Here is a 14059-nt window from a genome sequence, read left to right as displayed (position 1 = left end):
GGTAATGACTCCAGTCTTACAATAAAGCAAAACCTGGAAAAGCGGAGCAGACAATGAAAACAATGTTAGAGCCTCGGTGGCTTCACTGTGTACTAAGTCAGATAACGTCCGGAAACTTCTCTATTTTAGACTTTCAAGTTTTATGAAACAGTGCATTTCCTTTATTGTACGATCAGTTGGAATAGGATTGTCTGTCACTTGCAATAGAAACATCCTAATTGATATAATAAAAAGTGTATTATTACCATATATGTAGATCATACTGTTTAGATCTTAGGTGTACAAATAAGTAAATGGCATATTTAGTTTTAAAAGCTTTGGTTAAGCGAGTCAAGGTATAAAACAGCCCACTGACTTTACTTGTGATATAGGCATTGAATCACTTGATGTGGACTAGTTTTTAATGTTTTAAATATCTTTTATGAATGGTTAGTTGTACATTAGAAAGTATAAAAAATTACCTCATCTTAGCAATACTTTTAGGTCTCAATTCCAAATTTATTTTTATATATTCACAGATTTTTTTCATATACTGATAAAGCATGATAAATGTAGTCTTGGATAAACTTCAATTAACTTCTCTCTCTGCAGTAGAAAATTCATTTCAGAATTACTCATAGTTACTCATGGACTTGTGGTGTTTAAGAGATGTGGATTAATTTCCCCAAAGTGCAAACTTAATCATTTTTCATGTACCTTTTATAATGATTCAGGTTTTTAAAGCTTCCGGAATGAAATGTTCCTAGTAACAAAAGTATTATTGGGCTGAGAACATAGGTAAAACCTTGCCATTTCAAGTACAACTTAATTACAGACCATTTGAACATTAGAAAGCTTAAATTTTCACCTCCCAACGGGAAGCAGTCCTGGGTATTTGAGCCCAGATCCATTTTCCCTACCGAAACTTTCATTAACCTTTAAGATTTGTTTTCTCATTTACTGAATAGCTGTGGCTTGTCCTATTGGAATCATACTTTTGCAGTATGATTCTCTGTTAGGCACTTGCTGTAAGAGAGAAAGAAATGGGTAGAGAGAAATTGACACATATGCATTCAGTGTTCTCTATTCAGTATTCTCCATTCAGTATGCACCTGTCCATAGAACATACGTATTTCTCTCTGTATACATGAGGAAGGATGGATTCAGGAAGCAGTGAGTCAGCCAGGCAGTTCTGGGAGGAACTGTACCAGAACAGGAGAGTTAATAAGCCCCACTGGTCACAAATGACAGCTAGGAAGAAAGAGCATCAGCTTTACTGCAAGGAGATGGAAGTGCCAGCTGACCCCAAGGGACATCTTACTGCACAGACTCTATGTGTCGCACTCCAAGGAGAGTCTCTAGCTGACTCTTCTGATTAGAGTGACATGTTTATGACATGACACAGGAAGAATAAACTAAGATGGGGCATTCTGTGACCAATATGTAAAGGACATAGGGATGGAAAGAAGAGGTTTCGGGGGCGGGGAGTTTAGAGGTGCTGAAAGGGAGATGTAAAGGAGGCGAGGAGCCAGACTCCGCACTGAGTTACGGTCTTGGCCTGGCTCCAGCTGGTTCCTAGCTCCCTGGAAGCAAGAATTTCAAGTAGGAATCTCATGAAAAGAATTCTGCCCTAATTTTGTACTTTTACTAGGAAAGACCCTGTCAAAGGTGGTTGGTTTAAGAACAGAGTGGCCAATTCCAGTTTGTCCAGGGCTTTTCTCGGCTTTTTGTATGGAGAGTCCCAAGTCTTGGGAAACCCCTCAGAGGTTGGTCACCCTAGAGTCCTGTGGAATGTGATGTGGGGCTGGTGGTTCAGGCCTTACAGACAGGTGCTCTCTCGGCAGAATTACTGGCCAGGTCAGGTCAAAGGAGGAGCAATGGGGGCAAGTGTGACAGCATGGTTCACGTAGGAGATTTACTTTTCCTCATTTCAATTTGAGTTTCTAGATTCCTTGATCCAAAGAAAGGACAAAGCCATGCTGTTGAGGTTTCAGACCACACTTAGGTAGCAGGAAGCCAACAGGCCTGTGCTTTGGTTCAGGGGACAGAGATGAGGGGATTAGAAATATGAGATGTGGGGGGTAGTAGTAAAGGCTTGGCTATGAAGTTTTTTATACCCCCACCTCTGACATGGAGTGAAGCTGGCTGTTGTCCAACTTCACTCTTTCTCCTGACAGGAAGCAAAACACATTTCATAGCTCCTGCTGAAAGAAGCCATCACTATTGAAACATGGACATGGATGAGACCGTCAAATTAAGAGAGGAAAAATTCCACTGATTTCAGCCAAGACATGTGTGTGCATGGGAAAGTCACCTGGAGGAAGTACATAAGGAGATAAAGTGGTGCCACAGAGCATGTTAGAAGCAGCTACCGGTCCTTTTAGAGAATAAAACAATTACACTCTTTCACTAAGAAAAGGCTTTGCAATGCCTAGGGTTAGCGCCTGGTGATGCAAATCCAGGCAGGATACACAGCTAAGGGAAAGGGAATCTGGAGAATTGCCAGTAAGCAGTGGTGCAGTAATAGTGGGGCGGGGGTATTGGGAGTGGAGTAGGACATAGAAGAAGAGCCAATTTACCTTTGAAGCTGTCTTGGTGGCTTAAAATTCTTCATTGGGACATGTAATAGTTTTTCTTTGAAAGAAGAGTTTTGTAGTCAAATATGGTTAGGAAACACCATTTCCCTTAGCTCCCTCTTCAGCATGTACTTTAGCATGTCAAACTGCTTAACTTTATTTTCAAAAGTTACATAACCACCTAATTTTAGTTTATTTTAAATTGAGAAAGAATTATCACCCCAGGGAAATAGCGAGCCATAGAACATACTTTCAGAAATACTGCCTTAGAGAATTTGTTTCTGAGAATAATCTCAGTGAATAGCTCAGAAAGGAATTTTCTGGAAATTCTCTTACGGATCAATGGCATCTTCATCAGTGGACTTCCACCATGGGACCCTCTCCCCAACCAGAGATACAGGACCAGCATCAATACCAACTGCTGGGGGGCTTGGTCTCTCTGCTAGACTCAAGTTTGACACCGGAATATCTGTCTGGTCTTTTAGAAAGGAAGGCTTGGTGCTCTGCATGACTGAATCTGTGTGCATCTTCTCTTTGAACAGACATTCAGAATCCAAATTCTAAAAGCACTAATCTAAATCTACACACACATATATATTCTACATGAGTGTTTTAGAAATGCTGCAAACAAGAGAGGAGTGAAAAAGGCAAACATAAAAATTGAAGATCAGAATAGTATTTAAAATTAAAAACATTATTACTTAAAACAGGTGTAAAAGTTCTTTCTAAAATTTGGATGGAATTAAAAACATGATGTTGGGAAAAGGCCCATGAGGAAAAGGTTGCTATTTACTTGGGAAAATGGCTGAATTAGTAAAATACAAATGTAGTTCCTACACAAAACAATAATCTTTATAATTGCTAACCTGTTGAAAGGGCAAAACATAGGAAAATTACTTTTATAAATATTTTATAACTAGAGAACTCTTTAGCTGAGCAGCTTAGACATAGTCTTTTAGGCTAGAAGCAATATACTCTTATTTTCTTATGATATAAGTAGGTTGTCCATCATTATTTGAGAATACTTTTTTTGTACTGAATTAAAAAAAGAGGAGGCTTTATCCAGATGAAAGTTATCAATAGATATTGATTAAGAATATTTAGGAGGAAAAATGTGTACTATTTTTCAAGAATTCTGAAGACTTATCTTGACTGAATTGTCTATTTCAAGATAAATGAAACACTGAAGAGGTTTCTTATCACTTGACTCAAGTATTCTGGAAAAATAGCTTCTGTCTAAGGGTAATGAGACAGAGGGGAGTTGGGGAACCTATGTGCTATTTATGGGATTGTCACATTCATACACAGGACATGCCCAGGAAAACTGTGAATGGTTGGTTGGTCTTGGGGATTTCCTTCTCCCCATCTTAGTATCTCCTAGGGGTCCAGTCTTTCAGTTCTCCAGCTGCCAAGGGTCCCTTCTTTGGTACTGCATGCTGGCCTGCTTATATAATGCACATTTCCTGAAACTTCACATTTTACCCTCTTTCCTATTTACAAGAGCAAAACATTGGAAAAAACACGCCAATATGAAACAGTAAGAAGATTTAAAAAATAGATTCTGGTGAAATACAAATAAATCATTAAAATGGTGATTTTGTTTACTGAAGAAATGTTAAGTGAAAAAAGATATAAATTATATGTATTGCATAATCCATATATAAAAATTCTCTATATACATTCTCTACACACACATATATTCTACATGAGTACTCTCTATACACAGTTACACATGCATGCACACACACACACTAAAATGTTAAGGCACTTATCTTGGTATAATTATAGTTGATTTTTGTCTTCTGTATGTATTTTATTCCAAATTTCCTACAATGAACACACATCACTTTCCTAATAAGAAAATAAACTGTTTAAAATAATAGAACTATCGGTCCATTTCTTTGAGTCCCTGTTTTTTGCTGGAGGAACTGAATTTATTTGTGCAATTACGTTAATATTTGTGGCGTAGACCTTGATTTTCCTGTCAAAAAGTCTGGAGACTGGCCCTTGCCCTCTGTGGTCAGCTGCGACCTTGTACAAGTTCCCTGGCCTCTCTGGGTCTCAGTCTTCTCATCAATGAAAGAAGTTTGGAGGCAACGGATGACCCCTGAGGAGCCTATTGCTATGACTCCCTCAAATAAGATACGGTCACTTTAACAGGCTTGGACATTTATCGCAAGGAATATATATAAATGATAAACATTTTTGTAACGTAAGTGGCAGTCTTGTATGAGAAAATCTGTGGGTTTGTGAGCTTTTCCAGGCCCTTTCTTAATACTTTGGTACAATGGGTCTCTAACGTGAGCCTGCCTTATAATCACCTGGAGCCTTGTTAGACCACTGGGCCCAGCCCACAAGTTTCTGATTCAGTGGGGCTGGGATGGGGCTGGAGAAATTGTGTTTCTAACAAGTTCTAGCTAATGCTGGTGGTCTGGAAGAAGCCAACCTAAAGAAAATATCCTGGTTAGGGGAAGGAATTTCTAAAACCTGTGTCTTTTTTTTTTTCCTTTCCCCAAATTATTAGGTAAGTGTTCTGAAGATTACTCAAGGATATCTTCAAAGCCCCTTTTAAATTTTAAAAATAAGTTTATTTGAAACATTATTCCTCTGGATGCTCTTAGTAGGACAAATGAAGAGATTAATGAGAGGCCTGTGTCTGAGGGTGGGGCAGGGACCAGAAAGTGCGTTGCTTCAGTTGACTAGAGTCTCTTGCATGTAGCAAACACCCAGTCTTTGATGAATTAGAAAGAAAGTGAGATGACTTTTTTGTGGAGTGGAGCACATTTAACCTGAACACCAGGATGGTTTCAGGATGTCACAGTTACTTGATTGGTACTGGGTAAAACCCTCACAGACATTTCCTCTTGCTTATTACTCAACTTAGGAAATCAATGTCAGCCTGTAGGTGTGAACATGAGTTGGCAAACCCAGACAGGGATGCTGATGAGGCAGCCTCCTCTGCCTGAGGGACTAGTTCCCATTCCAGAAATGACTCATGTGTTGCCACTTCCCATGTCTTTTGCACACACCACTCCGTCTGCCTGAAGTGCCTTGGACTAAGCCACTTTCCTTTGTTCTTGTTCCAAGAGCCCCCTCTAAGTGACTTTCACTTACCTATGTTACTGTCATTTTTCAATGGTGTGCTGTTTCTTCCAGGGAACGGGAAATATCGTGAATGTGCAGCTGGTCTTGGATTCAGCTGTGTATCTCCAGAACCTATTAGAGTATCTGGGAGTTGTTTTCTGTTCAAAATAGGGTCATGGATATTCAAAGACAAAATTTCACCTTTAATATACGTAAAAGGATCTATCAAACAAGACCATAACTCAAAAGTGGGCAAGCCAAGTGTGAAAGAGCAAATACCTTTGTACTTCCTTCTTGTTCAAACTAACAGGCCTGCAGGCCTCCTCTATTTCCACACGTTCTCAGCCCTCAGCTTCCCACAGTCTCTGGCTGCTCCAGGATCTGCCAGTGCTCTGTGGAAGTTTCAGGAACCACCTTGGGTTTCTCACCTGACTGCTCCCATGCAATCTCTGAAAGGGGATTTCATTGTCATTTTGTTCTCAGAGACAAACAGAGCCCCAAATTTTCACAAATAAATAGAATGGTGGGTAAAGTACTTGGTGCTTAAAGGAAGCTTGGAGATGTTTGATACTACGTTAAATTTTATTCTTGCTTTTAAAAGAAAGAATGAATATTTCCATGTATCTATGTAGCTATCTATTCTTACATTTGTATGTTATGTATAGAAAAGTATTTGAAATGATGTTTACCTCTTGTTAGTCACCAATAGTTTAGAAAGTTGGATTCAAAAGACTTTTTAAACACTGTTCTTTATCCTGGTCAGTATTGATTCTTATGTATTGTTTTTATAATTTCTATTTCAAAATTATGAAAGAGTGCACTGCCCCTGTAAGTGTTTAGAAGATCACATGCCTCATCAGATGTCAATATGGATTTATCTGTCCTGTTACTCAGATTCCCAAACATAGAAATGCATAGATGCAAATTACCAAGCCACAGAGTAGAAAGGCGGCTTGTATTTATTTATAGCAGTTTGACTCTGGAATTCCTGCTGAGCCGAACCTGGGTGCCCTCTCAGTCTGCAGTACATGGAGCCTCTGTGGGGAGGAAATCTGACACTTACAGGTGGACCGAGACGGGAATTATTTCAGTCAGTCAAGGTGGTTCTGTCTTTAGAATGAGTCCAAAGCAATGTTCTTTGTCAAACTTTCCCCCCAAAAGGCATGTGACCTCGTGGATGAGAAATAGAGCACAAGGTGGTCAGGACCCGACTTCTTTAGGTAAGACATGATGAAGGGTTGTTGTTCTAAATGTGCATGGAAAAGAATCTTTTACATTTTTATCTGCATGACTTTATGGGGTTTTGATGCTGCTCAGATAACAATATGAGTTGTGAGATAGAGCATCCTATAGGAATTTCCAAGTGAATATCCAAAAATTATAAGCTTATTTTATATAAATCAAGTTTGTTTAGAAAGTATAACTGAATTTGGTAGATTTTCAGTTCCAACTAGAAATTGTTTATAAAGAACCAGGAAAGAATGGCCGTCTGTTGACATGATATTTGAGAAGACAAGACTTAAATCAGCCATTACATTGTGACAAATAGTTTCAGAACAGTTACTATAAGTTAAATATAAACTTATTCTATATCTTGTCATCATAAAATTGAATATTTGTCTCTGTTTGCTATGAAGTGCATTCAGCTTCCTTAAAATATATGAGATACCAATTTGAGTAATTTCAATAATTGTTTTATAAGTTTCAAATGTGACTATTGTACAAATAGAAACCCAATTTATTAGAATGCTGCAAAAACTGTGTCTTTCCACTTAAAACTGTAAACTGTTTTTCATGGAAGGTTGATTTACTATACGAGGTTGACTGTTAATGATAATTAATGGATGGTATTATTAATCTATCTCAAATTAATTCAATTAGCAAAGAAGGACTGTAGATTTTCTTAAAATTAGACACAATGGAAGATATAACTCTTCTTTGTTTACAAGTACAATCAGGAGTCTAAGACATTAACTTTGACACACTATGAGAATCTCAATTTCTTTTGTATAGCATATAGTAACTTATACCCCTATTGAGTCAACAATACTCATTCGTATCAGATCTGACCCTGAAACCCAAGGATTTTACTGACCCATTTTGGTCTCATTACTTGTCTATGATTCAGAATTCTTTTTTGTTGTAATTTTATAGATAATTCCACTCAAAATGACTCAAGCAAAAGAGCTTATTAGCTCCCAGAACTATAAAGTCTAGGCAACATGCTAGGCAAGAGCCAGTGGTCATAGGATGGTGTTAGGTTTGGCTCTCTCCATCCTGGTTCCGCTTCCTCTGGGATGGCTTCATTCTCAGGCAGCTCCTCCCATCGGTGGTCAGATGGCCACTTAGAGGTCTAGACGATCATCTTATCAGTTCAGCAATCTCAGTGGAAACAGAGCTTCTATCCCAACAGTTCCAGGGAAAGTTCTGGATCTGAAGGTTATTGGTTCTGATTGGTTGAGTTTGGTTCAGCCCAATCCTGCCACAGGATTGAATTGTCATTGCTTTGCTCTCAAGAAGCAAGTTGTGTATTTTCTGTTACATGAATCATTATAAACAACAGCTTTGGGAAGGCACTCTAAGGCCAGTAATTATATGGATGAAACAGAAAGACTGTATTCCAAGTGAGGCTAATTTTAGCAGAAGTCAGATAAAAATGTTGTCAACAGCAAATGTGCTGGCAATAGAGCCAAAATTCCTGTTGCCAATGACTGGTTGATTGGGCTAGTCACTAGCCGCTAGTGGTTCGCAGGGTGGTCACAGAAAGCCAGACTGGACCTCCTGGCCATCCCAAAGATGCTTTAAAGTCTGAAGTAAGTGTATGGGGCTTAGTACATAATAACCTGAGACATCACAAGGAGAACTTGTGTAATCCTGAATTAGAAATTAACTTTAGAAATTAAAGTTGTGTGTGTGTCTGTGTGTCTGTGTGTCTATGTCTGTGTCTGTGAGTGTTCTAGGGAGAGGAGGGCTCAGGAACCTACATTGATAACTGACCCAAACTTCAATTTATTTTCTCATGGAGTAAGCTATTCTGTGAAGAAAAATCTCTAAATAGAAGGAGGAAATGTTGATTCTTACTATGAAAGCAATTTAGATGCTTTTAAAAAAAAATCCATGTTTAAATTTTGTTCAGGGTTCTGTTTTCTACAAAGGATACAGTATTTTTAGAAAATCACTTAGGCTCCTTGTAGATAGTGTCTCAACTCAGTTTACTGAAATGAATGTTACTGGATAATTAAACAAATGAGTTATTCTGGAAAAAGAAATTAAGGCTAAAAATGCAAAGGTAATTGGAAAAGAAATCTGCTACTGAAGAGAACTTTGGCATAAGAAGGAAAGGTGCAGCTAAATTCTCATTGCAAAGATGCCACATGTAGCTTTTTCTTTTTTTCCTTATGTGAAGAAAAGCAGAAATTCTGATCACAAAAAGTGTGAGTACAAAATAAGGTTTCCTCTATGAATCAGTTAAACCAGGATAATATAATAACCTGGCATCTGATTTATAAATTAGAGATAAGTTGACAGATAAACAATTTCATTAGTAAGCAAAAATATCAAAAAATCAAATTAGCCTAAAGAGAGTGAATCGACCTGTGATGGCAGTGAGATGAGTCTGCCTTAGTCTCTATCCATGGTCAGGCAAGACGGCCATTCACAGTGTGTTAGACAAACAACAATGGTAGAAAGAGATTAAATTTCTCAACATCCGCATGCCAATTTTAGAAATTCCCATAATTGTCTCTGATAGGGCTATATTCTCATGCTTGAAAAATCTCTGTGGTCAGGGGAATTAGTACTCAGATTGATCTACTATAGTGGACTGAATATCTGCAATCTGTGACTATGCTACCATACAACGTAAAAGGGACTTTGCAGATATGATTAAGGACTTTCATTATTATTATACTAGAGGCCCGATGCACAAAATTTGTGCAAGGGGCTTGGCCCTTGCAGCCCCAGCTGCCTCGGCCCTCATAGCCCTGGCTTTGTCTGGACGGTCATTCTGCTGTTTGGTTTAATTAGCATATTAGCTCTTTATTATATAGGATTTTTTATCCTTATCTGAGTATATGTTTATCAATTTCATTGATTTTAGAGAAGGGATAAAGAGAGAAACATCAATGTGAGAGAGAAACGTTGATTGGTTGCTTTCCATATGCGTGCTACCAAGGATCGAACCTGCAGCCTAAGTATGTGCCCTGACTGGGAAGTGAACCCACAACCTTTTGGTGCACAGGATGATGCTCCAACCAACTGAGCCACCTGATCAAGGAAAGTGAAGGATTTTGAAATGGAGATTATCCTGGATTATTTTGGCAGGCCCAATATTGTCACAAGTGTTCTTATAACAGAGAGGCCAGATGTTTTAAAGTTAGGGCCCAAGATGAACAATTAATTTATATTTAGAATAAAGCCAAGAAGAGTCTCTCTCACACTTCTATAATTGCCCACAATTATTTTTTAAGTTCAATGTTTTCAAGCTGCAGTTACTTGTGAATGAGATCAGTGATTTTTGCCACATTCAAGCTCCATCTTTTTTCCCATTAATTTTTTTGGCAACTAATTTTTTAACTTTACACGAAGGAAAGGCAATTATAAAAATCGATACATACATATTAAAATTTAAAAGTTTGCCGCCTAAAGTCATTTCAGGTATTACTAAGTTTTTTCAGATTTAAAACTTTTGAATACTCTTAGTTCACAGAGAGAATAGCTTTAATTAACTTTTGCCCTAACTATGCTGGTAATCTAAAAGCATAGACATCATGCGTTAGCTTCTAATAAAGGCAGAATGGTAAAATTTCCATTAAGAACAACAAAAAAGTTTGAACAAAATATGAAAATCATCTTTTGAAAGCATCAGAGAGCTACCAAGGCTGCAAAGAATTATGGGCCTAAGATCCAGGGTAGGTAAACCCAGAGAGGTGAGCTTGGAATTTTGGGCTGCTTTTCCAAAATTACCTACAAAATCCAGAAACGGGTGAGAACCTGAAGAGCTGAAGAGATAGTTCAACAGACTCTCGTGGCTGGGAGAAAAATGGAAGGAAGCAGGTCTCTGATAAACCTGTATGCATTGAATTGGCACTTCACAGATCCATCCACTGCCCAAGTAAGGTGTGTAGAAATTAGGCCAGTGCTCTCAGGTGCTGAAGCCCAGGTTCAAATAATTTCAACCCCTTATTGTTTTAAGCGAATCCTTCATGGTGCTAACCAGAAGTAAAGGTAAATTCTTTTTGGAGAAAGATAATGATATCATAGGGCTCAAGTTACATCTATTATTTTAAATTTGTGATAGCTGGCATTCAATAAAAAAGGTATAAAAGGAAACTAGAGAATTTGATAAAAAAAAATACTAACTAAAACAGATCCTCACTGGATCTAGATAATAAAATTCAAAACTATATAATTTCATTAAGGAAATAAAACACAAGGTTACAAACTTTTGCAAAGACCTAAAAATAAAATGAAATGAGAAATACAGTGGTCTCACTTATATATGGAATCTAATGAACAAAATAAATTGACGAACAAAATAAATTGACGAACAAATAGAAACAGAGGCATGGACACAAGGAACAGACTTGTCAGCTGTCAGAGGAGAGGCAGGAGGGGACTGGGTGAAAGAAGGCGAAGGGATTAGCCAAAGAACATATATGCATAACCCATAGACACCACAGTGGGGTGATGGCCAGAGGGAAAGGGGCAGGGGGCAGGGTGGAGGTGGGCAAAGGGGTGGAAATGGGGATATCTATAAAAATAAAGTTAAAAAGATAAAATCAATGGCTCCAAGGTTGTACTTTACAGAAGAACAGATACCACTGAAGGGAGAATTAATGAATAGTGCTAGATCAGAAGAAAATATTAGAATGAAGTACAAAGGAACAAAAGGTTGGAAATAAGGAAGAGAGTGAAAGACACAGAGAAGATACAGAGAAAGGTAATATATGTTCCACTGAAGTTCCAGGAGAAGGAGAAAAAGAGTGGAGCAGAGGAATTATTTGAAGATGCAATGCTTGAAAAATTTGCCAAAACTGATGAAAGACATTAAGCCTTAGTTTTGAGAAGCATTACGCCTCAAACAAGTTAAATACAAAGAAAATCAGACCTAAAGAATTCATGGTAAAACTGCTGAAAAATAAATGATGACGATATAGACTGGGATGTGTTCTTTATACAAGAAAAATCTGCAAGTTTTGGTGGATCAGAAATCATAAAAGCAATGAAATGATTCTAGAAAGCAAGCCATGGCTGGGAAACAAGAGGCAGTTTCTCAGATGAGGAGAGACTACCACTCCACTGACCGAACGCAAGCACTGGCTACTTTTTTATGCGCTGAAATTTCAATATTACTAGTAGCTTCCAGCTGAAAGCAGAGGAACATAAATTAACCCGTCTGTGCAGCATGTGTTTAAGTGTCTACATATGCCAGAGACATTTCTAGGTATTGGGGATCCATGGTCAAGGGTACACATAGCCTCTGCCCTTATGAACTTACAGTCTAAAAAGATGTGGAACGGGGGAAATAGGCCCCCTCAAAAGTAATCTAATTAATTCATTAATATTTAAAATTGTGATAGATGCTATAAAGAAAATAAAAAGGAACTGAAAGAATAGCTAGACATGATGACTTCAAGGATGATGAGCTGGCCATGTGAAGAGCAGACGAAAAAGCAGGGCCAGCGGTTGGGGTGTAAGCCCTGTGCATTTGCTCAGGGCACCGAACCTGAACAAAGGGTCCTAAGCCTTGTGTGAAGGCTGCTGTCTCTATCTTTAAGTTCTTGATAAGGTTGGAAGAAAAATGCCTGCATTTTAAGTTTGCACTGGATCCTGCAAAGAATGTGCTGGTTCTGGGCAAAGCATTCCAACGAGAAAAAAACAGTATGTTCCCAGACTTGAGGCAGGGAGGAGCTGGTTGTGTGAGAAGAATTGAAAGAAGGCCAGGAAGGCTGAGTGAGGAACAGAGTGGCAGGAGGTGAGGGCAGAGGGAGGCAGAAGCTCTGGCAGCTGTGGGAGTGGACTCTCTGTCACTGCCATGTACTCAAGTGTTTCCCGTGGCACAGGGATGACTCCCTTAAGAGGTTCTTCGGTGGAGGGCTTTCCAGATAATCCATCACTAAAATGGGGCTAAAGCCTTGGGTCACAGGCCAAGAGGAGATCACAAGCGGTTGGAAGAGAGCTAGCGCCTCAAAGCTTCCTGTCGATGTTCGCATCACCAGGTAGAGGCAGCTGGATCTGGATGCGGAGCCCACTGGGGCCATTGCTGGGATCCTAGCCTTTGGAAGCCCATTATCAGTGGTCGAGGAAGGTGCCAGCACCAAGTAGAGGGATCTTCAGAATTGACTGGGAATTGTTTTTCTCTAGGTTGTTGCTTTAAAGTAATGTTTCAAGTCCTGAATTCTTTCTTTATAGGCAACTTGGCATTTTAACAGAGCCTGTTTTGATTCGAAGAAACAGAGTGGTTCATAAGCTGATTGGCTGTTACTAAGTTATGGGTAGCAGGTTGTGCTATCAAGTGATGAGTATCTGAAATCACTTGTAAGTTTCAAGTGTTTCCCTCTATATCCAGGGTAGAACGTTCTAGATCATGTGTGAGAAGCAGCTATTTTTTAAAAAAATTCTTTAGCCAAAACCGGTTTGGCTCAGTGGATAGAGCGTCGGCCTGCGGACTGAAAGGTCCCAGGTTCGATTCCGGTCAAGGGCATGTACCTGGGTTGCCGGCATATCCCCAGTGGGAGATGTGCAGGAGGCAGCTGATCGATGTTTCTCTCTCATGGATGTTTCTGACTCTCTATCTCTCTCCCTTCCTCTCTGTAAAAAATCAATAAAAAAATATTAAAAAAAATTCTTTATTGTTGAAAGTATTACATAGGTCTTCTTTTCCCCCCATAAACCTCTTCTAGCTCTCTCCCATTGTCCCCTCCCCAACCCTCCCCCACAGGCGCTCACCACCCCATTGTCTGTGTCCATGGGTTATGCATATATGCATACAACTTAATTGGTTGATCTCTTCCCACCCATCCTCCCCTGCTTTCCCTCTGAGGTTCAACAATCTGTTCAGAGAAGCAGCTATTTCTAATTTCTCTCAAACTTGAGATCACCAGATATTCAGGAGACAGTGCTTTAATGGAGCTGTGTTAGAACTGGTGAGTAAAGAGAAGTTGCTACCCACTGCTAATTTCTCCACTTGGGAATCCAGGTGACCCTTGGAGAGAAGGCACAGGGCAGTAAGAAGGTCATGTTGGAATCACCTTGCAGGGCATTTCTCTAAAGTGTCTACATCTGAGGCCCCTCATCATTGGGGGCCCCTAGGTGAGTGGCCCTTCTGAGGTCCCTAGCCTTCAGGTGGATGTAGCAATTGAACTGGTGCAAGGAAGCCTTGGTAAGTTGGTGGACTTATATACCCTCAACACCTGCTG

The 14059-nt window shown here is 39.3% G+C and overlaps 1 protein-coding gene across 1 annotated transcript in view; it reads right to left on the bottom strand.

Moving 5' to 3' along the window:
• FAM81B (family with sequence similarity 81 member B) overlaps window positions 1-12901 on the bottom strand; it is a gene marked incomplete at its 5' end in the record, with an annotated part of 84715 nt that extends 71814 nt beyond the window's left edge. The window contains 3 exon segments of the mRNA XM_081090255.1: window positions 2892-3087; window positions 5670-5861; window positions 12682-12901. Coding sequence (XP_080946381.1) covers window positions 2892-3087; window positions 5670-5861; window positions 12682-12901 — 608 coding nt within the window.
• Between the last annotated feature and the right edge of the window lie 1158 nt (window positions 12902-14059).

The sequence above is a fragment of the Myotis nattereri genome, assembly GCF_964212035.1.
Source record: "Myotis nattereri genome assembly, chromosome: 4".
Lineage (NCBI taxonomy): Eukaryota > Metazoa > Chordata > Mammalia > Chiroptera > Vespertilionidae > Myotis > Myotis nattereri.
This window is presented reverse-complemented; position numbering and strand designations above follow the sequence as displayed.